Source organism: Abramis brama (assembly GCF_963993115.1).
Source record: "Abramis brama genome assembly, chromosome: 15".
NCBI classification, from domain to species: domain Eukaryota; kingdom Metazoa; phylum Chordata; class Actinopteri; order Cypriniformes; family Leuciscidae; genus Abramis; species Abramis brama.
Window position 1 is genome coordinate 34073164 of NC_139977.1, and position 24794 is coordinate 34097957.

The 24794-nt window shown below is 39.9% G+C and overlaps 2 protein-coding genes across 2 annotated transcripts; both read right to left on the reverse strand.

The window, feature by feature from the left end:
• Positions 1-10125: 10125 nt before the first annotated feature.
• Positions 10126-11889, reverse strand: LOC311097577 (vitelline membrane outer layer protein 1-like). The gene is made up of 5 exons (XM_084137382.1): positions 11502-11889; positions 11253-11371; positions 11019-11132; positions 10570-10751; positions 10126-10502 (listed from the first exon to the last, which is right to left on the reverse strand). Exons 1-4 carry the CDS (start codon positions 11703-11705, stop codon positions 10571-10573), a joined length of 618 nt encoding a protein of 205 aa, XP_083993508.1. The 5' UTR covers positions 11706-11889; the 3' UTR covers positions 10126-10502; position 10570.
• Positions 11890-18668: 6779 nt separating this feature from the next.
• On the reverse strand, positions 18669-20316 carry LOC311097569 (vitelline membrane outer layer protein 1-like). Its single transcript, XM_084137372.1, has 5 exons — positions 20066-20316; positions 19746-19864; positions 19513-19626; positions 19064-19245; positions 18669-18996 (listed from the first exon to the last, which is right to left on the reverse strand). The coding sequence occupies exons 1-4, from the start codon at positions 20267-20269 to the stop codon at positions 19065-19067; spliced, it is 618 nt and encodes a 205-aa protein (XP_083993498.1). The 5' UTR covers positions 20270-20316; the 3' UTR covers positions 18669-18996; position 19064.
• Between the last annotated feature and the right edge of the window lie 4478 nt (positions 20317-24794).

Here is a 24794-nt window from a genome sequence, read left to right on the forward strand (position 1 = left end):
TACTTTTGATAGAAATGGAGAAGAACCTAATTTTCATTCACCTACTGTTTTAGATAATATTATTGTAACTTTTAAATGTACAGATATTTGGAGAGAAAATAATCCCTTGGTAAAACAATAAACTTGGGTAAAGGTGAATGAAGGAGAGGAGAATTTCAGCCGCACAGTTAGACAGATTGTATTTATCAAATAATATGAGTTGTACATATTTAACTGATCACAAGTTTATTACGCTTGACTGCACAGTGATATCTAGAAGAAATAACAGTTCTTATTTGGGAAATGGGAAATTGGTAAAGCACATTTAAGGGATTTTTGTCAGCAAAATACATCTTATTCAACTTTGTTTAAAACAGACATGAAGTGACCCGAGAAAGAAGTTCTAGTCATTGAAGAGAACGTAATGTGATCTTTCTGCTGATTTACAAGAGTGGACTGACAGGAAATTAAAGTTGAGTCCTATTCTAAATGAAAGTCTAATGTGCTCTTGTGAGGAGCAGGGGTTTATCGATGAAAGATATGGACCGACATGCTTCTTTTTTTACTTGGAACATAACAGTGTACAAGAAAGAAAAATGTATAGTTTAAAAATCAGTTATGGTCACCATACAAGTTATTTTAGAGAGTTATGGGAAAGCTTGATCTGCCAAAGTAAATTGGGGCAGTGGCGGCTGGTTATAATTATTTTTTGGGGGGGGGGGCGTTTTAAAAAATAAATAATAAATAAATATATAAATACAAAGCAATATCAAAATGCATGTTTATTACTTGACCATAAATTTTGCTCTTCTTTCTTTTCTCTTCAAATTTCTCAATGACTCTCTGATTAAAGTCAGTCATCTCAGTAACAAGTCTCTTTTCCTTATGGACAGCAATGCCAGCGCATTCAGCCTCTCCTGGGTCATGGCGTTTCTGAGAAAAGTTTTATTCTTTTCAAGGTTGAGAAGCACCTCTCAGCTTCAGCCGTGGTCATGGGTGTGGTAATGAGAACTTTTAGGAGAGTCACAGTTTCAGAAAAGTTGGTTGGGGTTGGGTGGATCCGGCAACTCAAATCGGGGGTCTGCAGGGTCGGCGCCACAGAATTTTTAACGCATGTGCTGAGGGGGTGCTAGATCATTGACAGGGGGAGCTGCACAAAACTTGGCCACTAAATATTTAATATTCAATTATTTTAATGATCACAATTAAAGTTTTAATTTTATTAATTTGGACAAGCGCAACGTTCAGCATTCAATCAAATATTCTAAAAGATGTAGGCTATTATTAATAATAATGTTATTTCAACATAATATCTCATTATTTCGACATAATATGTGTGCGTGCAACAAGCAAGATGTGCATTTGTAAATCCGGTGACGCGTGCATTGATTTTTATTAATAAACTAGTGTTTTCTGACAGTGTCTGTTGCAAAGATGATTTTGACGATCGCCATCTCCGTTGTGAACGCGCCTATAGAGAGAAATGCACATAATGGATTACATTATCAGAGAGTAGCCTTTTTCTTTTTTCTTTTTGAATTATTTCGTTTAAAATCATTTCAAGCTTTGTGTATTTGATGTATTTCTCATGTCTGTGTGAGGCATACACTGAGTTTCGTTAAGTTAGGATGAGATGCGCTCCAGTTATCGTGCAATGCAAGTGACCACGAGAGCGCCTCCATGATTATATTGTCTGTTATATTTGCTTCTTATTTATTAAATCCGAAATTCACTTTAAAAAAGGCTTTCTACAAAACAAAACTTAATGAAGTGGTCAAAATCATGTCTGAACCACTCCATGTCTCATATGCGCATCCTATCTTACTCGTGCTGTTCACTTTTCATAAATCAACATAAATGGAAAAAAATAACATTATAATATTTTAACAAATATGAAACTAAATGCACTTATTTAATGGCTACAACAGTATAGTAGGCCTACAGACTCTCTATTTGTACAAATTGCTGCACATTCATTTAATTCTGAATTTTGCACACACAAGTTGAAAGGCATTTGTTCAAATCAAGTTCACGGATAGTTGTGCGTGCATTAATAAATCATTATGATACTAAAATCATAACAAAGTAGCCTATATGCTATGTAAAAAAAAAATCAGATGAGCCCAGAATATGAACGCAATTACACATTAAGTATTTTCCCCCCATAGAAAACCATTATAAGAACGCTTAATGTGGCTTAATGCAGATTATAATGTCCCCTTATTATGTCGAAATAACGAGATATTATGTCGATACTACTGCGGTGTCCACTGTGGTCTCCACATTCTTGATCAGCGGAAACGATTTTTGCTTGTTTGGGATCTGACTGGCCAGCGTATTTGAAAAAGTTAATCAAACTTTGCTGTCTTTTTGACATTTTTCCCCTGAGTGAAACGATCGAGGCAATCTCAACTAGCACAAAGCGCACAAGTCATGTGTCACTTAGTGTCTCCCCCTCTGTCTTACCCTGAAAATTTACATGGAAACGAATCGAAAATGCAAACACAAGATTTTTGTAGAACTTCAATGGGGAATAAAGACTAACCAGACAAATAACAACATTGAACACTACACAAACAGTAATTTTATTTTTTTCATTTAGGCAATTCATTTTCCATAGTGACACAGGAGGTGCCGGATCCAATAAAAAAGGTTCCGGATCCAACGTCGGAGGTGACGGAACATGTTCCAGCGTGTTCCGGTTCAAATTAAGCCCTGGCCAAGAGCGTATGAATGACAAGTTGAATGACAGGTGACGAGAACCAATCAGATTGGATAAAATAACATGTATCCCATTCTGATTCGCCAGGGACGCAACAACCTGCGTCCGGAGGAGAATCTTGAAGAAGCCAATTAGAGACCAGCTTCAGGTCACATGCTACCCGAAAATTTAAGGACTCAGAGAGACATCCATTTGTCCGGTGTCCCTCGCTCTTGAAACCGCATAAAACATATTGAAAAACATACTGTAGAAAATAGTTAACCGATTAAAGCCAGTTTTTATTTAATGCTGAGGCTCTTCTTACTGCCAGCCGGCACATCATATGAGTAAACTATTTTATTTTTATATCACTTTTATACATGTATATTTCTGGAATTTTGATGGGGGCGGTGCCCCAGCACCCTCTATTGACAAGCCGCCACTGAATTGGGGTAAAAGTGATGTTCTGTGGTGTGGTTTGGATTATAGTAGTCTGAGACTTCCAGGTAGATTAAAGTATTGGGGGGTATTTTTAGGAATATAAGAGACTAAATGAGTGTGCATGTAAACACACTTTAGACAAACAATGATCAGGTCCAATTGCCAGTAAAAGCATGTTGCCTTTGAAACAGCTTTGCTTTGATTCATAACTGCTTCTTGATTCTGGCACCGTTTGTGAAATTCGCTGCAGGAGTGTGTTTACAATCTGTCCCATCATCCTCTGCTCTGGCCTTCCTCTCGTTCATGTCGTCCACGAGTGTTTTCAGTCTGTCCAGGTGATGAAGAGCTCTGAGAAAATAGACAAAATACAATCACAAAACAAAACTTTTTTTAAAAATGAGACTGTGAAGGAACACAACTTATTGTAAGACTTAAGAGGAATAGATTGCATGACATACTTTAATTATAGTTTTATGGCACTTTTTTTAAGCGCATCGGTATAAAAAACACGTATGTTGAAAAGAGTAGCGTGAACATTCTGCATAACATCTTAACATCTAATTTTGTGTTTCACAGAAGGAAAAATAAATCAGAAATTAAACGAGGTTTTAATGCTTGCAGTTTCATCTCTGAACTTGCATTGGAGCGCTTCAATATTATCGCTAATTCATGAATAAATTGCTTGTGTTTGTACAACATTTTGTATATCATCATCATCTTCTTCCGCTTATCCGGGGCCGGGTCACGGGGGCAGCAGTCTAAAGCAGAGATGCCCAGACTTCCCTCTCCCCAGACACTTCCTCCAGCTCTTCCAGGGGGACACAGAGGCGTTCCCAGGCCAGCAGTATTCCTAGGTCTTCCCCGGGGACTCCTCCTGGTGGGACACGCCCGGAACACCTTTCCTGGAAAGGCGTCCAGGAGGCATCCGGAACAGAGGCCCGAGCCACCTCAGCTGACCCCTCTCGATGTGGAGGAGCAGCGGCTCTACTCTGAGCTCCTCCCGAGTGACCGAGCTTCTCACCCTATCTCTAAGGGATCGCCCAGCCACCCTGCGGAGAAAGCTCATTTCGGCCGCCTGTATCCGGGATCTTGTCCTTTCAGTCATGACCATAGGTGAGAGTAGGAACTTAGATTGACCGGTAAATCGATGTTGCAGAGGTGTGTCAGCCAAGACAGCCCCACAACATCCAGAGACTTGAGGTACTCATCCACCCCCGGTGCCTTGCCACCGAGGAGCTTCTTAACTACCTCGGAGACTTCAGCTTGGGTGATGGACGAGTCGGATAAACAGATAGACTAATATTAGTGTAGATGCCATTCTTCTAATGATGTACCAAGTACATCAGGAATTATGGGAAGTGTTCCCGGTTCCAGCTGACCTAATCTATGCAGCCTAACATTGAATAATGCAAGTCTATAATGTGTTAAGTGTATGCTAGGTCAAAGAGTTTTTTAGTCTAGCTTTGAACTGACAGAGTGTATCTGCTTCCTGGACAATGTTAGGAAGACTGTTCCAACGTTTTGGTGCTAAATAGGAAAAGGATCTACCGCCAGCAGTCGATTTTGATATTTTAGGTATTATCAACTGGCCGGAATTTTGAGATCACAACAGACATGAAGGACTATAATGCGTTAAGAGCTTGCTCAAGTACTGCGGAGCTAAACCATTTATTGCTTTGCAAGTAATGAGCAATATTTTCAAATTTATACAATGCTTAATAAGGAGCCAGTGCAGTGTTGACAGAACGGGGCTAATATGGTCATACTTCCTGGTTCTGGTAAGAACTCGAGCTGCTGTAGTTTATTAAGCGTGCAGGGCAACCACCCAGTAGAGCATTACAAGTCTAGCCTCGAGGTCATGAACGCATGAACTAATTTTTCAACATTATTCAATGAGAGCATATGACGTAATTTAAATATATTTTTAAGATGGAAAAATGCAGTTTTACAGAGAACATTCACGTGAATTTCAAATGAAAGATTGGTATCAAAGAGCACACCCAGGTTCCTAACCGACGTCAAGAACTTGACAGAGCAGCCATCAAGTGTTAGAAAGTATTACGTGAGGAAGTTTGTCTAATAATTACAATCTCTTTTTTCAGAATTTAGGGTAACAGAATTGACAATTACACTTTAATGTAGTGTTCCTGTAGTAGAGTATGTTGGTTATTCTCAGGGAATGCATGAACGGAGAAGACAATTACTTTGAATGCAATATAAGTCACTTTAGATGTAAACATCTGCCACATGCACTAATGTAATGAACGATCTGATGTAAAGTGTTGTGCAAAACAATGTAAAACTACAAGGTTCTGTTTAGAAAGTCTTTATTGCTGATATTTGACAACCGTTTCAGCAGAAGTGCAGGGGCCTGTACCATGAAGCCGGTTTAGGTGGCTAGCCAGCTCTGTTTCAGTTTAGTTTCCGCCAACCCTGGGTTTTAGGTACTATGAAAGTAGCTCGGCTTTAATCGGAGTTCGTCGCCATGGTATCTTACGCTGCACAGCTAACCTGCTCCGGGGCAGGCTATGTTCTGGATTCAAGATCTCAGACTAAAGTTTGACCAATCAGCTGAGAGCAAAGAAACATATAGGTGACGTAACTTATTTCCAGTGTCTGTTGCAATGACTTCACCTCTTCTTCCAAATCCGGTGGACATCTCAGCGCAAATTGTTTGACGAGCACTTCGTAAAGAAAGAGTTTTTAGCATGACAAAATCCCCTTGCCTTTCCTGATAGTTATTTGTATGAAAGATACAGATTTTCCGCAGAAGGAATGTCTTATCTTTGCGAACTTCTTGAGCCGCACATAAAGAATTTAACACGTCGAATTCATGCACTTACTGTACCGCAAATATTGCGTTGCGTTTTTTTGCAAGTGGTACACACTTGCATGGTGGGTGACGCACAGAAGCTAGGGGAAAACACGGTTAGTCGAACCATTCGCAAGATTGCTCTGCAGGAGTACATGAATAGTTTCATTAATAGTGTTCCCCGGACATTTATCGACCATGTCCATAAAAGAGGGCTTTTATAAAATTGCCGGTAAGATATATTGATAGGGTGACATCACATGAACACTTAAAAAAAAAAAAAAAAAAAGCAAATTTCACAAATGTAGCCTACTATACAATATAATACATGCTAAGAATTATTTGAAATCTTTTTTTATTATTATTCTGTTAATCTTATGATAGGATTCCCTAGAGTCATTGCAACATGTATGCAGTCTATTGCTCCAATCTCCACTGCTCTAGGGGAACATGAGGCAGATTATGTTAATCTTTAAATTATTAACAGATATAACAATGATCTATGAAACATTTCATCTGCAGACGACTTGTGGTCATGAACGTATGATCACAAGTTTGGATGCCAAATGGCCTGGCTCCAGTGCTTGACTCACACATTTTCCGTGAGTCTGTGTTGTGTCAGCACAAAACACTGTTAATTTAAACTGAGATAGAAAAACCTACACAATAACCCCCTATCATGACCCTCAGACAGGGCCACAGCACCGCTTCAGTGTGGCCCTCAGTAAAACCAGAGTGAAGATAGAGATGACCTTTGGCATCCTAAAGGCACATTTCAACTGTGTTCGGCGCTTCAGAGTCACCAGAGCGGGCATCACAGATAGTGGCTGCATGTGCCATTCTGCACAATATAGCCACCATTAGAAAGGAGCGAGAAACGCCACAAAACCAGCTTCTCCCCGATGAAACTGACCCGATCACACTTGACCACCCAGCTGGTGCAGATGTAGATGCAATCACCATACAATATTACACTTAATAAAAGCACATTGAAACTGCAGATAGGCCTCAAACTGTTGTATTGGTTTTGTGGGATGGGATGGAGAAAGAGAGCAAGAGAAAGTTGCATTACTAAAGTGTTACTTGGTTAAATAAGTTCACATACTGAGATCAGATTTATCCAGCTGTTTGATCTCCAATTTATTTTTTATTTTTTTGGAGCCTCCTCAGCTCACAGTCCAGCTCCTTTAGTGAACAGTCTAGTTTGAGTCTCCTTTAGTGTGCAGTCTAGTTCAAGACTCCTTTTGTACAGGGCCCTGACTGAGTCTGTTTCCACCTGAAACATAATTCCACCACAAACATGATCATTACAAGTTTTCTGGAGGCTCATCAAATCACAAAAAGTTCCTTGACTTCCTACAAACACAGGACTGACTATAATCGATGTCAAGGGTTTTAAATCCTTACCTTGTTCACATTCCTTCTGTAGCCCATTGAGGTAGAGGCCTCAGTTTCTGGGGCAGGTTGTGAAAAATCCTACAGTAAAAGAGATGTGTAAGGGCCAGTCCCTTTTTTATGCCACACATTCAAATGTTTGCCATAATAAAAAGCCCAGTGCATTCACATCAGCAACTGTCTGAGAAGACACAGACAGAGTGTCTTCATCATTTCCTCCACCCTAATAAATAAAAGTAGGCCAATATAAAGCATTACTGTTGTAAAGCAGGTTGTGTTTGGTGTTCTGTCTGCTGCATACTGACCTCTGCATACTGACCTTTGCTGCAACCTGTCTTTTGAAAATCATATTTCATATGTTACAAGAACAGCCTTTTTCCACCTTAGAAACATTGCTAAGCTACGTAATATGCTATCAGTTTCCGATGCAGAAAAGTTAGTTCATGCATTCATGACCTCGAGACTAGATTACTGTAATGCTTTATTAGCTGGTTGTCCTGCATCCTCAATACACAAGCTACAGTTAGTCCAAAATGCAGCCGCTAGAGTTCTTACTAGATCAAGAAAATATGATCATATAACACCGATTTTATCATCACTGCATTGGTTACCTATAAAGTTCCGTATCAATTACAAGGTATTGCTACTGACTTATAAAGCCCTAAACGGCTTAGCTCCAGTCTATTTAACGGATCTTCTATCGCCCTATAATCCATCGCGCTCTTTAAGATCAATAAATTCGAGGCTTTTGGTCATACCTAGGATATCCAGATCCACCAAAGGAGGGAGAGCATTTTCACATTTAGCTCCGAAACTCTGGAATAGCCTTCCTGATACTGTTCGTTGCTCAGACTCGCTCTCCCAGTTTAAAACTAGATTAAAGACGCATCTCTTCAGCCAGGCATTCATATAACATTTTAAATCTTACTGTTCAAACTACAATCCGGCCTCTAGTTCATAAATGCCAGAGGAGAACTGGCCCCCGACTGAGCCTGGGTTCTCCCAAGGTTTTTTTTCTCCATTGGGTCACCTGATGGAGTTTTAGGACACCATTAGGTCACTTGATGGAGTTTTCGGTTCCTTGCCACTGTTGCCTTTGGCTTGCTCAGTTGGGGATATTTTGTGGATATTAATTTAATTTTATCAATCAATAAATTTACACTAGAAACAACCTTGTTGTGTTATTTTGGTTTAATGCTGTGAAGCTGCTTTGATGCAATCTGTATTGTGAAAAGCACTATATAAATACACTTGACTTGACTTGACTCTGTGTGGGAGACTGTGTGTATGTGTGCTGGCTTCAACAGGGACACTGTATTTCCCTCTACTGCAGAACATACAGTCAGCCATATTTAAAACTTTAAAAAGTAGTAATGTATTGCACACGTACCCAGTGTTACTTGCTTAGAGGAGCCAGCACCAGGGTCAGATTGTACAGCACCTGTAATCCCATCCATAATCGGCCGTCCCTTATTGCCTACTCAGAGCCAACTCCTCCGCCAGTGTATTCTGGTTTTCTGAATTTAACTCTTTATTTCTGTTTGCTGCAAAGTGTTTGTGATAAAATGTTCACAAAAGTAATAAAAGGTTGTGGTAAATACTCACCACTTTGAATTATATTTTTATATTTTGTCTTTATCTGCTGCCAAGAACATTTGGAGTTGGGGTTGCATCTAAAAATCAATGAATATTAATCTTAGTACATAGATGCACATTTTTTATATATTATAAAAATAGGCTATATTACACATATAGGCTACACATACATATATACATACATAATTTGACATAAATATAGAACGTAACTGTTTAACTTACACATTAACAATCAGCAATCTTTCTCCAACAGTCTTTCTTGCTTTGGCAGCAGAGACCGTATTGTCTCGAGCTTGAAATACATATTTAAATTCATCGTAATTCTGAATGATTATCTCTTGCTCCTCCACTCTTTTACGTGCACGCGCGCGTGGAGTAATCATAGCTTAAGGATCAAAGCCTGAGTTGACAGAGAAAGTCGATGAGCTGCATCATGGTACCAATAAAGCCTATTGCATCGGTTTGGTTTTGTCAACTCAAAACTAATTCTGTAACCCCGAGTTTGTTCAACTACCATCATGGTACAGGCCCCAGGTATCCAAGGTAAATCATCAACACAGTCATCCCTTACTTGTTTTAACTACCGGTAAATACGTCATAATCAGCTAAAACGCATGCACAGGTTACTTTACTTCCTGAATGAGCGCACACCCAAGTCGAGGTTGCTTTCACACGCGAACCGCAGAACAGTTCTAGTGCAACCAAACTCAGACACCTCCTCCAGGTAGTCTCGGGTTAGGTAGCCCAGTGCACACCCGGGTCTGCATGAACCGTGTCCCGTTCTTAACTAAACTGCCAGTGTAAAAAACACCCTTCAACCATTTGTAACCTGTCTAGGAGACCTACTGAAACTGAAAACTGAGGCACAGAACTGAAACATGATAAAACTCAGATTATAACAGTCTTTGAATACAGATTTATAACTGCTTCTTGATTCTGGCACTCTGTTTGTGATATTTACTGCAGAAGTGAGTTTACAGTTCTCAAATATTAATGTATTAAAATGAGCTTTGAATTTGTTTTACATCAAATCATTTTCTGAATGTGCCATTTTAGCTAAACAAACATTTATATCTTTAGAAAGGTAAGAAGTTTACAGTAACTTGAAAATATTACACTAATGTAGTGTTCCTGTAGATTACACTAGTCATTCTCAGGGAATGCATGAATGGACAAGACAATTACTTTGAATGCAATATAAGTCACTTTAGACCATCTGACACATGCACTAATGTAATGAACGATCTGATGTAAAGTGTAGTGCAAAACAATGTGAAACTACAAGGTTCTGTTTAGAAAGTCTTTATTGCTGATATTTGACAACCGTTTCAGCAGAAGTTCAGGAGTCTTCAGAAGAATCACTAACATACCAGAAATAACAATTTCAACTTCAAAAGCAGGGTGCAAATGTCCCGATCATCCGGTTAGGCTTTATTTTTCATGATAATGACTGGCTGAGTTTACAGATTTACATTAAAAAAAAAAACTGTTGTATGACATGGTTTGTTAGTTTATCATAGTATGATAAATAATTACAATACATTTGATCTTCTTGCTGTTCTTGTCATGCTCTTACACCTGAAAGAATAATCAGATTTAGTTGATCTGCAGTGTGTCAGTCTGAGTTTGATTGCGATCACATCACCTTAATCACAGCAGAACATGCGCACGTCATTGAGAGCGGTGTCGTCTCCTCTTCCCTGTGACTCTTCTACCCGGGTCTGTATGCCGCAGATTCCCGTTCCTTCACAAGTTGGACTCCAGTTGCCCCAGTCGCCCCAGTTTGTGCCATCACCCTCCAGCTCAAAACCTCCACTCCATTTGAACCTGAAAAAAAAAAAAAAAAATCATGTGACAATATTATGATAAAATATGTAATTGTGCTGTTGGACTGAATGTCATCACATGCAGCCAACAGCCTAATCACTGCAATCTTGAACAGCAGCACGACTGCGAGTGTGATATTAACTAAACTACTGATGGGGGGAAACTGAGTCCTTAAATAGCTAAATAAACCCAGGATGGGTCAGAGATTGTGTAAGAGGTATACACCGAGTAAGAGATGTTATAACTTATAGCAGCACACACACTCACTTGATGTTGTTTGCGGCCGTATCATCTCCGTCTCCTTGGGAAGATTCAACTCTCAGCTGGAAAGCGGTCAAGAATCCAGAAGAACTCTCTCGCTTAGCTCTCCAGTCACCCCAGCTGAAGAAAACACACAAAGAGGTTGCCTGACCAAGTCAATTATCATTCAATTGAATCTTCAATTTACTTAAATAGCTTAAACGCTTAATGCAAGAATTGTTAATAATCCGAGTCCATTACCCTCCTACGCTGGACTCAACTGAGTTGTAGTGAAGCAAGGCTTTGGCCAGAGGAAGGCAGTAAAGACGAATTCCATTGAGCGCTGTATCATCACCACCAAAAATAAGAGGAGATTCCACCTTAAAAGAACAAGACAATCGTCCATTTGAAAGTGTTAACTTTAACCCAACCCATAGTAACATTTATGTTCATGCTCTTTAGTATTACACATACACTTTAAAATCCTGGAATGCCCAATGCCCAACTTACCTTCAGACTAAACCCTACGGCGTATGTTCCACTTGGACACATGTCCTTAGGCCCCCATGATCCCCAACTCATCCCGTTCGACACCGTCAGCTCAGATCTGTAAGGCCTGTCGCTGCTCCGCTCAGAAGGACCTTCTGTGGACTGACTGCTCACATGCCCAATAATGGCTAGCAGTGAAAACATCATGGAAATGAAGTGATGCATTGCTACAGCACTGGCCTGAATACTTACTGAGTTATATTAATTTTTAGGTAGACTATCTGCAGAAAATGCTAAAGCAGAAACAATATAATACCATGAGGAAGAAGCCTCATATTTATACACAAGAATCATTAACCACAATGTCCATTCCATCCAATCATAATACTCAAAGATCAACCCCTACCATATTTGGCATATTAAGAAATGATGTTTTATTAACAAAGTTCGGGAGGAGCACGTTAATATAATTAAGATAATCAAACCTAATTAAACACGTGTGGAGCACATTCAGTTAATCAACCCAATCAACGAGTTAAGAGGTGTATACAGCAGATAATCACGCTTTGGGTCAAAGGAGTCGTTAACTCTGGGCTTGTTGTCTTTCACTTGAGGTTTCTTTTCCTCAGCTCTCGGCTACTAGGCATCAGGGTTGAATGTTAGGGATGGGGAAATGAAGCCTCATGAATCACTGAGGCTTTCCCCTGACTGTTCCGAGAAAAGACTCAAAGCTTCGAGCGTGTTGAGAACAGCGCCATCTGGTGCTTATTTAAAATAAAGCAGCTAGAAGCCTGTGTTAGAAGCTCTGGCAGATGAAGCAACCACAACACACTCTATAGTTTCAATGTTATGTGTACAAATAAAAGCCTTACATGTTTGTGTTTGATTTGTTCATTATATAAATTCATTTTCTCTCCTCACAAACCCATCAACCAGACTGAGCCAACAATGACTCATAAAATCAGGGCTGCGTTCAGCCCCGACAAAACGTTGCACAACGTTTTTTAAACAGAAACGGTGATGCGTTGAACACACTGTTCTGGTGACGCAAGAGTTGCAACTATGGCAGCTGAGAAGGCCATTCTTTGTGTTCTTTGTGGAGAATTTTCGGAGCCTGATGAAGTCGGTATAAATATGTGTTTAATACTACAAAATATGCCCGATGTTACAGTTATTGCACTTGCCGCCCAGAACAAAAGAGAACATCCCAATCGAGTGAAGGGATTTGTGGAAACTGAAATGGAAGCAAACATCTTACCTAATTCACACTAAAACACATCTATTTAGCCTCACATACTGACTTTATTTGTAGTTCATACTGTTTTAATACCCTGTATTTTCTCATTTTTAGGAAAAGCACTTAATTACCATTGTTTATTTCTATACCAAATGTCATACACTTGGAATGAAGCTAAAAATATATCTATATATATATTATCTAATATATATTGATATCCTATATTTTTACAATAAAACTTACGACAAACATGTCTTCTAATATCCTCAGTTGTTGCGTATACCGAGCTGCATCGAACACATTTGTAAATTACTTTCCTTGAACCCATTGTGCGAGTTCACTTTAATACCGCGTGCTTTATATACATGTTGCTGCTGATTGGACTGCAGTTCTAACACACCCACCAAACAAGAGAAAACGTATCTCAAACCCCGTTGCACACCGGTGCACGCTGTTTACAGGAAACATGACGTTCAACCCGGAAACCGTAGCAAAACGTTGCGCACCGTTTTGAACTTGAACGTGCCCCTGATCTGAGCCTTCTGACCATAGATATCATATAAGGCTAGATGTCTTAAGGCGGAGTCACTTCCGGCATCACCGGTGGCCATCTCACCACAGGGCTCTGTGAATTAAGGTGAGTGATGAGCACGCACACAAATACTCTTATCTCGCTGAAATCTTGACGGATTTACAAACGGTTTGGTTTCTTACAAACATCATTAACGTGGCTATAATTCTTTCATATGGAAGTCCATTGTTATAATTATTCATATGTATGCAGTGTCATAACTACATCTCTGACGTTTATAACAAACCAAACCGTTTGAAAATCGGTAGAAAATTGAGCAAGTTATGGTTATTTAAAAGTACATGCACCATGTTACGAGTGAGCGAGAACCCTGTGGTAAGATGGCCGCCGTGTGTGGACGTCGACCTCCATTGGCCAGCAGCGCGGACGAGACATCTAGCCTTTATATGATATCTATGCTTCTGACACCCAAAGCGAAATGCGCACGTGATTGGACAGAAAGTGAGGCTTCATTTCAATCAATCACATGACTCTAGTAAACCAATACACACCCCAATAGGTGGCTTCACTAGAAATTGTGTCGCATGTGCGATACGCACATCGAAGCTTCATTGTCATATGTAACATCACTAGTTTAATGATGTATCAGTATCCAAAGAGGCAATCAACTCATCAGTTTTTTATACACCTGTTGTTTCCCACTGAAGTTAGGTTCTAAACTTCACCTTTTCATGTCCTTGAACTCCAGTAAACTTAACCAAGATGGCTGATTTCCTTTTAAGGTTCTAGAAGTAGACCCACAAGCTGTGTCCCAATGTGAAGGCTGCATCCTCTGAAGGTCGCATTTGAAGGCCATTTGCGTCACTGCGACGCGACAAAGGCTGCCCTGATTCAAAAGCGACGCCAAACGCACCCTTTGTTTCCACGTGAAAGGAAGGATACATAAAAGGATCCTTAGCAGCCTATCCTACCCCATAAGTTATTGTGTGCTGGTGACGACTGCATTTTTATTTTTAAAAAAGGTGGCCGAGAGTTCGGTGGTGGATGGAAAATTCCAACGCATTCTCATCCTAGGGCGTCATATACTGACGCTTTTGACATTTCGTCTACATCGAACGCACATGGCACCCTTTAGCGTCAATATGACACGCACAGAGCTTTGTTCGGTTATGGGTAGGTTTAGGTCTGGGGTAGGGTTAGGGTTAGACCGCTAGGAGGCGCCTTCTGGCCCATATCTATCTGCATCTCATATTGACGCTAAAGGGTGCCATGTGCGTTCGATGTAGACAAAATGTCAAAAGCGTCAGTATATGACGCCTTGGGATGCACATTTAAATGTATTACGTTTTCATTTACTCAAATAGCTAGTGAAACCAGAGTTAAAAGCCACAAGTATTTCTTTCTTATAAACTTCATCTTAACTCATTCGTCACCATTGTGTGGCTTCATTTGTCAGGTGGTTTGAGGCAAAACAAGTTAACATGTTCAATAAATAAAAATAAAAAAATATATAAAAAAAACCTGTGCTAATATTAGTTTAACGACCTATTTGTAAAATTTGCACTAGTCTTACCAATGAGAAGGAGCAGAAGTGTGTGTTTGTGTGTGTGTGTGTTCAAGGACATAAAAGACTATAGCTGTGTCCCAATGGGAAGGCTGCACCATGTAGCCCTCAGGATTTCCTAATTGCGTAACCAGGTGTTCCTGGGGCCTGTACCATGAAGCCGGATTAGGTGGCTAGCCAGCTATGTTTCAGCTTAGTTTCCGCCAACCCTGGGTTTTAGGTACTATGAAAGTAGCTCGGCTTTAATCGGTGTTCGTTGCCATGGTATCTTACGCTGCACGGCTAACCTGCTCCGGGGCAGGTTATGTTCTGGATTCAAGATCTCAGACCGAAGTTTGACCAATCAGCTGAGAGCAAAGAAACATATAGGTGACGTAACTTATTCCAAGTGTCTGTTACAATGACTTCACCTTTTCTTCCAAATCCGGTGGACATCTCAGCGCAAATTGTTTTACGAGCACTTCGTAGAGAAAGAGTTTTTAGCCAGACAAAATCCCCTTAACTGATAGTTATGAAAGATACAGATTTTCCGCGGAAGGAATGTCTTATCTTTGCGAACTTCTTGAGCCGCACATAAAGAATTTAACACGTCGAATTCATGCACTTACTGTACCGCAAATATTGCGTTGCATTTTTTTTTTGTGTGCAAGTGATACATTCTTGCACGGTGGGTGACGCACAGAAGCTAGGGGAAAACATATGTTTATCGAACCATTCGCAAGGTGGTCCTCGCTCTGCAGGAGTACATGAAAAGTTTAACTAATAATGTTCCCCGGACATTTATCGACCATGTCCATAAAAGAGGGCTTTTATAAAATTGCCGGTAAGATATATTGATAGGGTGACATCACATCACACAAATTTCACAAATGTACTATACAATATAATACATGTTAAGAATTATTTTGAATCTTTTTTATTATTCTTCTGATAATCTTATGATAGGATTCCCAAGTCATTGCAACATGTATGCAGTCTATTGCTCCAGTCTCCACTGCTCTAGGGGAACATGAGGCAGATTATGTTAATAGGAAGTCCTATCACAGCCTTAATGTTCAGGCAGAGATGATGTGAATATGTGAGATGATTATTTTCTGTGAGATGAATCTTTAAATTAATAGTAACTTTAACAGATATAACAATGATCTACTAAACATTTCATCTGCAGACGACTTGTGGTGGTCATGAACATATGATCAAGTTTGGATGCCAAATGGCCTGGCTCTCAGTAAAACCAGAGTGAAGATAGAGATGACCTTTGGCATCCTAAAGGCACATTTCAACTGTGTTCGGCACTTCAGAGTCACCAGAGCGGGCATCACAGATAGTGGCTGTATGTGCCATTCTGCACAATATAGCCACCAGTAGAAAGGAGCGAGAAACAACACAAAACCAGCTTCTCCCCGATGAAACTGACCCGATCACACTTGACCACCCAGCTGGTGCAGATGTAGATGCAATCACCATACAATATTACACTTAATAAAAGCACCATGAAACTGCAGATATGTCTCAAACTGTTTTATTGGTTTTGTGGGATGGGAGGGAGAAAGAGAGCAAGAGAAAGTTGCATTAATAAATATTCATACTAAAGTGTTACTTGGTTAAATAAGTTATACTAATATATATATATACTGAGATCAGTTTTATCCAGCGGTTTGATTTTGTTTGGAGCCTCCTCAGCTCACAGTCAGCTCCTTTAGTGTGCAGTCTAGTTCAAGTCTCCTTTAGTGTGCAGTCTAGTTCAAGTCTCCTTTAGTGTGCAGTCTAGTTCAAGTCTCCTTTAGTGTGCAGTCTAGTTCAAGACTCCTTTTGTACAGGGCCCTGACTGAGTCTGTTTCCACCTGAAACATAATTCCACCACAAACATGATCATTACAAGTTTTCTGGAGGCTCATCAAATCACAAAAAGTTCCTTGACTTCCTACAAACACAGGACTGACTGTAATTTATGTCAAGGGTTTTAAATCCTTACACATTTCTTCTGAAGCCCATTGAGGTAGAGGCCTCAGTTTCTGGGGCAGGTTGTGAAAAATCCTACAAAAGAGATGTGTAAGGGCCAGTCCCTTTTTTATGCCACACATTCAAATGTTTGCCATAATAAAAAGCCCAGTGCATTCACATCAGCAACTGTCTGAGAACACACAGACAGAGTGTCTTCATCATTTGCTTCACCCTAATAGTGTGTGTGTGTGTGTGTGAATGTGTGCTAGCTTCAACAGGGACACTGTATTTCCCTGCAGAACATACAGTCAGCCATATTTAAAACTTAAAAAAAGTAGTAATGTATTGCACACGTACCCAGTGTTACTTGCTTAGAGGAGCCAGCACCAGGGTCAGATTGTACAGCACCTGTAATCACATCCATAATCGGCCATCCCTTATTGCCTACTCAGAGCCAACTCCTCCGCCACAGTGTATTCTGGTTTTCTGAATTTAACTCTTTATTTCTGTTTGCTGCAAACAAGTGTGATAAAATGTTCACAAAAGTAATAAAAGGTTGTGGTAAATACTCTTTGAATTAACTCCTTGAAATAACCTTTGAATTATATTTTTATATTTTGTCTTTATCTGCTGCCAAGAACATTTGGAGTTGGGGTTGCATCTAAAAATCTAAAAATCAATGAATATTAATCTTTCTTAGTACATACATGCACATTTTTTATATATTATAAAAATAAGCTATAGGCTATATTACACATATAGGCATACATAATTTTACATAAATATAGAACGTATTTGTTTAACTTACACATTAACAATCAGCAATCTTTCTCCAACAGTCTTCTCTTGCTTTGGCAGCAGAGAACGTATTGTTTCGAGCTTGAAATACATATTTAAATTCATCGCAATTATGAATGATTATCTCTTGCTCCTCTGCAGAAAAATATATCGCTCTCGCTCTACCCGCGATTGGTTGTTCAGTGTCGACGTCACTCTTTTATGTGCACGCGCGCGTGGAGTAATCATAGCTTGAGGATCAAAGCCTGAGTTGACAAAGAAAGTTGATGAGCTGCATCATGGTACCAATAAAGCCTGATTGCATCGGTTTGGTTTTGTCAACTCAAAACTAATCCTGTAACCCCGAGTTTGTTCAGCTACCTTCATGGTACAGGCCCCTGGTATCCTTGTATCCAAGGTAAATCATCAACACTGTCATCCATTACTTGTTTTATTTAACTAAATACATCAATCAGCTTGCACAGGTTACTTTACTTCCTGAACGAGCACGCACCCGAGTCCGGGTTGATTTCACATTCACGTGAACTGCAGCACAGTTTCAGTGCAACCGAACTCAGACCACCTCCTCCAGGTAGTCTCGGGTTCGGTACCCCAGTGCGCACCCGGGTCTGCATGAACCGTGTCCCGTTCTGAACTAACCTGCCAGTGAAAACACCCTTCAACCATTTGTAACCTGCCTAGGAGACCTAATGAAACAGAAAACTGAGGCACAGAACTGAAACATGATAAAATCATCCAAACATAACAAAAACTCAGATTAACAGTCTTTGAATACAGATTTATAACCGCTTCTCGATTCTGGCACTGTTTGTGATATTTACTGCAGGAGTGAGTTTACAGTCTTCTCAAATAATAAAGTATTAAAATGAGGTTTGAATTTGTTTTACATCAAATCATTTTCTGAATGTGCCATTTTAGCTAAACAAACATTTATATCTTTAGAAAGGTAAGAAGTTTACAGTAACTTGAAAATATTACACTAATGTAGTGTTCCTGTAGATTACACTAGTCATTCTCAGGGAATGCATGAATGGACAAGACAATTACTTTGAATGCAATATAAGTCACTTTAGACCATCTGACACATGCACTAATGCAATGAACAATCTGATGTAAAGTGTAGTGCAAAACAATGTGAAACTACAAGGTTCTGTTTAGAAAGTCTTTATTGCTGATATTTGACAACCGTTTCAGCAGAAGTTCAGGAGTCTTCAGAAGAATCACTAACATACAAGAATGAATAAGATGATTTCAACTTCAAAAGTGGGGTGCAAATGTCCCGATCATCCGGTTAGGCTTTATTTTGTGATAATAACTGGCTGACTTTACATATTTACATTACAAAACTGTTGTATGACATGGTTTGTTAGTTTATCATAGTATGATGAATAATTGCTATACATTTGATCATCTTGCTGTTCTTCTTGTCATCCTCTTATACCTGAAAGAAATCAGATTTAGTTGATCTGCAGTGTGTGTCAGTCTGAGTTTGATTGCGATCACATCACCTTAATCACAGCAGAACATGCGCACGTCATTGAGAGCGGTGTCGTCTCCTCTTCCCTGTGACTCTTCTACCCGGGTCTGTATGCCGCAAATTCTCGTTCCTTCACAAGTTGGACTCCAGTTGCCCCAGTCGCCCCAGTCTGTGCCGCCACCCTCCAGCACATCACCTCCACTGCATTTGAACCTGGAAAAAATTCAGACGTGACAATATTATGATAAAATATGTAATTGTGCTGTTGGATTGAATGTCAGTCACATGATCACCTGCAGCCGACGACCTAATCACTGCAATCTTGAACAGCAGCACGACTGCGAGTGTGATATGAACTAAACTACTGATGGGGGAAAACCAAGTCCTTAAATAGCTAAATAAACCCAGGATGGGTCAGAGATTGTGTAAGAGGTATACACCGAGTAAGAGATGTTATAACTTATAGCAGCACACACTCACTTGATGTTGTTTGCGGCCGTATCATCTCCAGATCCTTGGGAAGATTCAACTCTCAGCTGGAAAGACTTCAAGAATCCAAAAGAACACTCTCGCTTATCTGTCCAGTCACCCCAGCTGAAGAACACACACACAAAGGGGTTGCCTGATCAAATCAATCATTCAAGATAATCTTCAATTTACTGAAATAGCTTAAACGCTTAATGCAAGAATTGTTAATAATCCGAGTCCATTACCCTCCTACGCTGGACTCAATTGAGTTGTAGCGACGCAATTCTTTGTACTGATCGACACAGTAAAGACGAATCCCATTGAGCGCTGTATCATCACCACCAAAAATAAGAGGAGATTCCAGCTTAAAAGAACAAGACAATCTTCCATTTGAAAGAGATAACTTTAACCCAACCCATAGTAACATTTATCTTCATGCTCTTTAGTATTACACATACACTTTAGAAACCAGAAATTAAACGACAAACAGCAACTCCAGAGTTTTCAACCTTTGAATCGCTCATCCACCCCCATATTAGCAAAATAGAGTCAATGCCCAACTTACCTTCAGACTAAACCCTACGGCGTATGTTCCACTTGGACACATGTCCTTAGGCCCCCACGATCCCCAACTCATCCCGTTCGACACCGTCAGCTCAGATCTGTAAGGCCTGTCGATGCTCCGCTCAGAAGGACCTTCTGTGGACTGACTGCTCACATGCCCAGTAATGGCTAGCAGTGAAAACATCATGGAAATGAAGTGATGCATTGCTACAGCACTGGCCTGAATACTTACTGAGTTATATTAATTTTTAGGTAGACTATCTGCAGAAAATGCTAAAGCAGAAACAATATAATACCATGAAGAAGAAGCCTCATATTTATACACAAGAATCATTAACCACAATGTCCATTCCATCCAATCATAATACTCAAAGTTCAACCCCTACCATATTTGGCATATTAAGAAATTATGTTTTATTAACAAAGTTCGGGAGTACGTTCAGATAATTAATCCTAATTAAACACCTGTGGAGCACATTCAGATAATCAACCCAATCAACGAGTTAAGAGGTGTATACAGCAGATAATCACGCTTTGGGTCAAAGGAGTCGTCAACTCTGGGCTTGTTTCTTTTCCTCAGCTCTCGGCTACTAGGCATCTGGGTTTAATGACGTATCAGTATCCAAAAAGGCAATCAACTCATCAGTTTTTATACACCTGTTGTTTCCCACTGAAGTTAGGTTCTAATCTTCACCTTTTCATGTCCTTGAACTCCAGATAATTCAACCAAGATGGCTGATTTCCTTTTAAGGTTCTAGAAGTAGAACCACAAGCTGTGTCCCAACATGAAGGCTGCATCCTCTGAAGGTCACATTTGAAGGCCGTTTGCGTCACTGCGGCGCGACAAAGGCTGCCCTGATTCAAAAGCGACGCCAAAAGCACCCTTTGTTTTCCCATGAAAGGATGCATAAAAGGATCCTTAGTGGCCTATCCTACCCCATAAGTTATTGCGTGCTGGTGACGACTGCATTTTTATTTTTAAAAAGGTGGCCGAGAGTTCGGTGGTGGATGGAAAATTCACATTTAAATGTATTATGTTTTCATTTACTCAAATAGCTAGTGAAACCAGAGTTAAAAGCCACAAGTTTTTCTTTCTTATAAACTTCATCTTATCTCCATCACCATTGTGTGGCTTAATTTGTCAGGTGGTTTGAGTCAAAACTTGTGCTAATATTAGTTTAACGACCTATTTGCACTAGTCTTACCAATGAGAAGGAGCAGAAGTGTGTGTCTGTGTGTGTGTTCAAGGACATAAAGGACTGTAGCTGTGTCCCAATGGGAAGGCTGCATCCTTCGAAGGCTGCACCATGTAGCCCTCGTAGGATTTCTTAATTGCGTAACCTGGTGTTCCAGGGGGCTATACCATGAAGCCGGATTAGGTGGCTAGCCAGATATGTTTCAGTTTAGTTTCCACCAACCCTGGGTTTTAGGTACTATGAAAGTAGCTCGGCTTTAATCGGTGTTTGTTGCCATGGTATCTTACGCTGCACGGCTAACCTGCTCCGGGGCAGGCTATGTTCTGGATTCAAGATCTCAGACTAAAGTTTGACCAATCAGCTGAGAGCAAAGAAACATATAGGTGACGTAACTTATTCCCAGTGTCTGTTACAATGACTTCACCTTTTCTTCCAAATCCGGTGGACATCTCAGCGCAAATTGTTTGACGAGCACTTCATAGAGAAAGAGTTTTTAGCCAGACAAAATCCCCTTGCCTTTCCTGATAGTTACTTGTATGAAAGATACAGATTTTCCGCGGAAGGAATGTCTTATCTTTGCGAACTTCTTGAGCCGCACATAAAGAATTTAACACGTCGAATTCATGCACTTACTGTACCGCAATTGCGTTTTTTTGCAAGTGGTACATACTTGCACGGTGGGTGACACACAGAAGCTAGGGGAAAACACGGTTAGTCGAACCATTCGCAAGATTGCTCTGCAGGAGTACATGAATAGTTTCATTAATAGTGTTCCCCGGACATTTATCGACCATGTCCATAAAAGAGGGCTTTTATAAAATTGCCGGTAAGATATATTGATAGGGTGACATCACATGAACACTTAAAAAAAAAAAAAAAAACACATTTCACAAACGTAGCCTACTATACAATATAATACATGCTAAGAATTATTTTAAATCTTTTTTTATTATTATTCTGTTAATCTTATGATAGGATTCCCTAGAGTCATTGCAACATGTATGCAGTCTATTGCTCCAATCTCCACTGCTCTAGGGGAACATGAGGCAGATTATGTTAATAGGAAGTCCTATCACAGCCTTAATGTTCAGGTAGAGATGATGTGCATATGTGAGATGATTATTTTCTGTGAGATGAATCTTTAAATTATTAACAGATATAACAATGATCTATGAAACATTTCATCTGCAGACGACTTGTGGTCATGAACGTATGATCACAAGTTTGGATGCCAAATGGCCTGGCTCCAGTGCTTGACTCACACATTTTCCGTGAGTCTGTGTTGTGTCAGCACAAAACACTGTTAATTTAAACTGAGATAGAAAAACCTACACAATAACCCCCTATCATGACCCTCAGACAGGGCCACAGCACCGCTTCAATGTGGCCCTCAGTAAAACCAGAGTGAAGATAGAGATGACCTTTGGCATCCTAAAGGCACATTTCAACTGTGTTCGGCGCTTCAGAGTCACCAGAGCGGGCATCACAGATAGTGGCTGCATGTGCCATTCTGCACAATATAGCCACCATTAGAAAGGAGCGAGAAACGCCACAAAACCAGCTTCTCCCCGATGAAACTGACCCGATCACACTTGACCATCCAGCTGGTGCAGATGTAGATGCAATCACCATACAATATTACACTTAATAAAAGCACATTGAAACTGCAGATAGGCCTCAAACTGTTGTATTGGTTTTGTGGGATGGGATGGAGAAAGAGAGCAAGAGAAAGTTGCATTACTAAAGTGTTACTTGGTTAAATAAGTTCACATACTGAGATCAGTTTTATCCAGCTGTTTGATCTCCAATTTATTTTTATTTTGTTTGGAGCCTCCTCAGCTCACAGTCCAGCTCCTTTAGTGAACAGTCTAGTTTGAGTCTCCTTTAGTCTGCAGTCTAGTTCGAGACTCCTTTAGTGTGCAGTCTAGTTCAAGACTCCTTTTGTACAGGGCCCTGACTGAGTCTGTTTCCACCTGAAACATAATTCCACCACAAACATGATCATTACAAGTTTTCTGGAGGCTCATCAAATCACAAAAAGTTCCTTGACTTCCTACAAACACAGGACTGACTATAATCGATGTCAAGGGTTTTAAATCCTTACCTTGTTCACATTTCTTCTGTAGCCCATTGAGGTAGAGGCCTCAGTTTCTGGGGCAGGTTGTGAAAAATCCTACAGTAAAAGAGATGTGTAAGGGCCAGTCCCTTTTTTATGCCACACATTCAAATGTTTGCCATAATAAAAAGCCCAGTGCATTCACATCAGCAACTGTCTGAGAACACACAGACAGAGTGTCTTCATCATTTCCTCCACCCTAATAAATAAAATAGGCCAATGTAAAGCACTACTGTTGTAAAGCAGGTTAGTTTGGTGTTCTGTCTGCTGCATACTGACCTCTGTGTGGGAGACTGTGTGTATGTGTGCTGGCTTCAACAGGGACACTGTATTTCCCTCTACTGCAGAACATACAGTCAGCCATATTTAAAACTTTAAAAAGTAGTAATGTATTGCACACGTACCCAGTGTTACTTGCTTAGAGGAGCCAGCACCAGGGTCAGATTGTACAGCACCTGTAATCCCATCCATAATCGGCCGTCCCTTATTGCCTACTCAGAGCCAACTCCTCCGCCAGTGTATTCTGGTTTTCTGAATTTAACTCTTTATTTGCAAAGTGTTTGTGATAAAATGGTCACAAAAGTAATAAAAGGTTGTGGTAAATACTCACCACTTTGAATTATATTTTTATATTTTGTCTTTATCTGCTGCCAAGAACATTTGGAGCTGGGGTTGCATCTAAAAATCAATGAATATTAATCTTAGTACATGCACATTTTTTATATACAGTATTATAAAAATAGGCTATATTACACATATAGGCTACACAGTAAGGTGGCCCTTATTTTTCAAGTTTTGATTTATGATTGTCTGACCCCCTCAAGTTGTTCCAATACATGAAAAAATAATTCAGGCAAAATATGAGTTCATTTGAACAATATTTAGAGGTGGCTCGATGACGTTGAAGTTTTGTATAATCAGTAATTATGCTCAATTTGTGATAATTACCACTTGCCTAATTTTATCTCAACTATTTAAATGACATACTTGCTTATTTAATGGCAATTCTGAATTTACACCTATTTTGCACAAAAGATATTCTATGCATTTCTTGCAGAAGCATAAATTGTGTTATTTTGCCACTTTTGTGGCTTATTTCAAGTATTTGTCAAGTATTTTTACATCGTCACAATGTTCTGAAAGAGGATATTCGAGCAGCAGCAAACAATACCATACAGAGAGTGGAAGAATTTTGGTTCCGGGCAAGAATTCCGGTCAAGCATCGACAGGACTCGACTCGACTCGAGCAATTATTTTGTGACTGGAAGGGGTTGAAAAAGAACAAGAATCGCCAAACAAAGACTCAACAGGCTTAAGAAGCCACTTTCACAGAAATGCTTGGTGTTAAGAAACTCTAAACTATTGACTTTGAACTGTGCAAACTGTGAAAAGATGCGTATCATCAGTTATCTTACAAT

What these genes read in the sequence shown, in the direction of transcription:
- LOC311097569 (XM_084137372.1), bottom strand. Translation starts at nt 20,269, where the DNA reads ATGCATCACTTCATTTCCATGATGTTTTCACTGCTAGCCATTACTGGG. An exon ending in CCGTAGGGTTTAGTCTGAAG is followed by an intron (nt 19,865 to 20,065) that starts GTAAGTTGGGCA and finishes TGTTCTTTTAAG; the next exon opens with CTGGAATCTCCTCTTATTTT. An exon ending in ATTGAGTCCAGCGTAGGAGG is followed by an intron (nt 19,627 to 19,745) that starts GTAATGGACTCG and finishes TGTGTTCTTCAG; the next exon opens with CTGGGGTGACTGGACAGATA.
- LOC311097577 (XM_084137382.1), bottom strand. Translation starts at nt 11,705, where the DNA reads ATGCATCACTTCATTTCCATGATGTTTTCACTGCTAGCCATTATTGGG. An exon ending in CCGTAGGGTTTAGTCTGAAG is followed by an intron (nt 11,372 to 11,501) that starts GTAAGTTGGGCA and finishes TGTTCTTTTAAG; the next exon opens with GTGGAATCTCCTCTTATTTT. An exon ending in ACGGCCGCAAACAACATCAA is followed by an intron (nt 10,752 to 11,018) that starts GTGAGTGTGTGT and finishes TTTTTTTTTCAG; the next exon opens with GTTCAAATGGAGTGGAGGTT.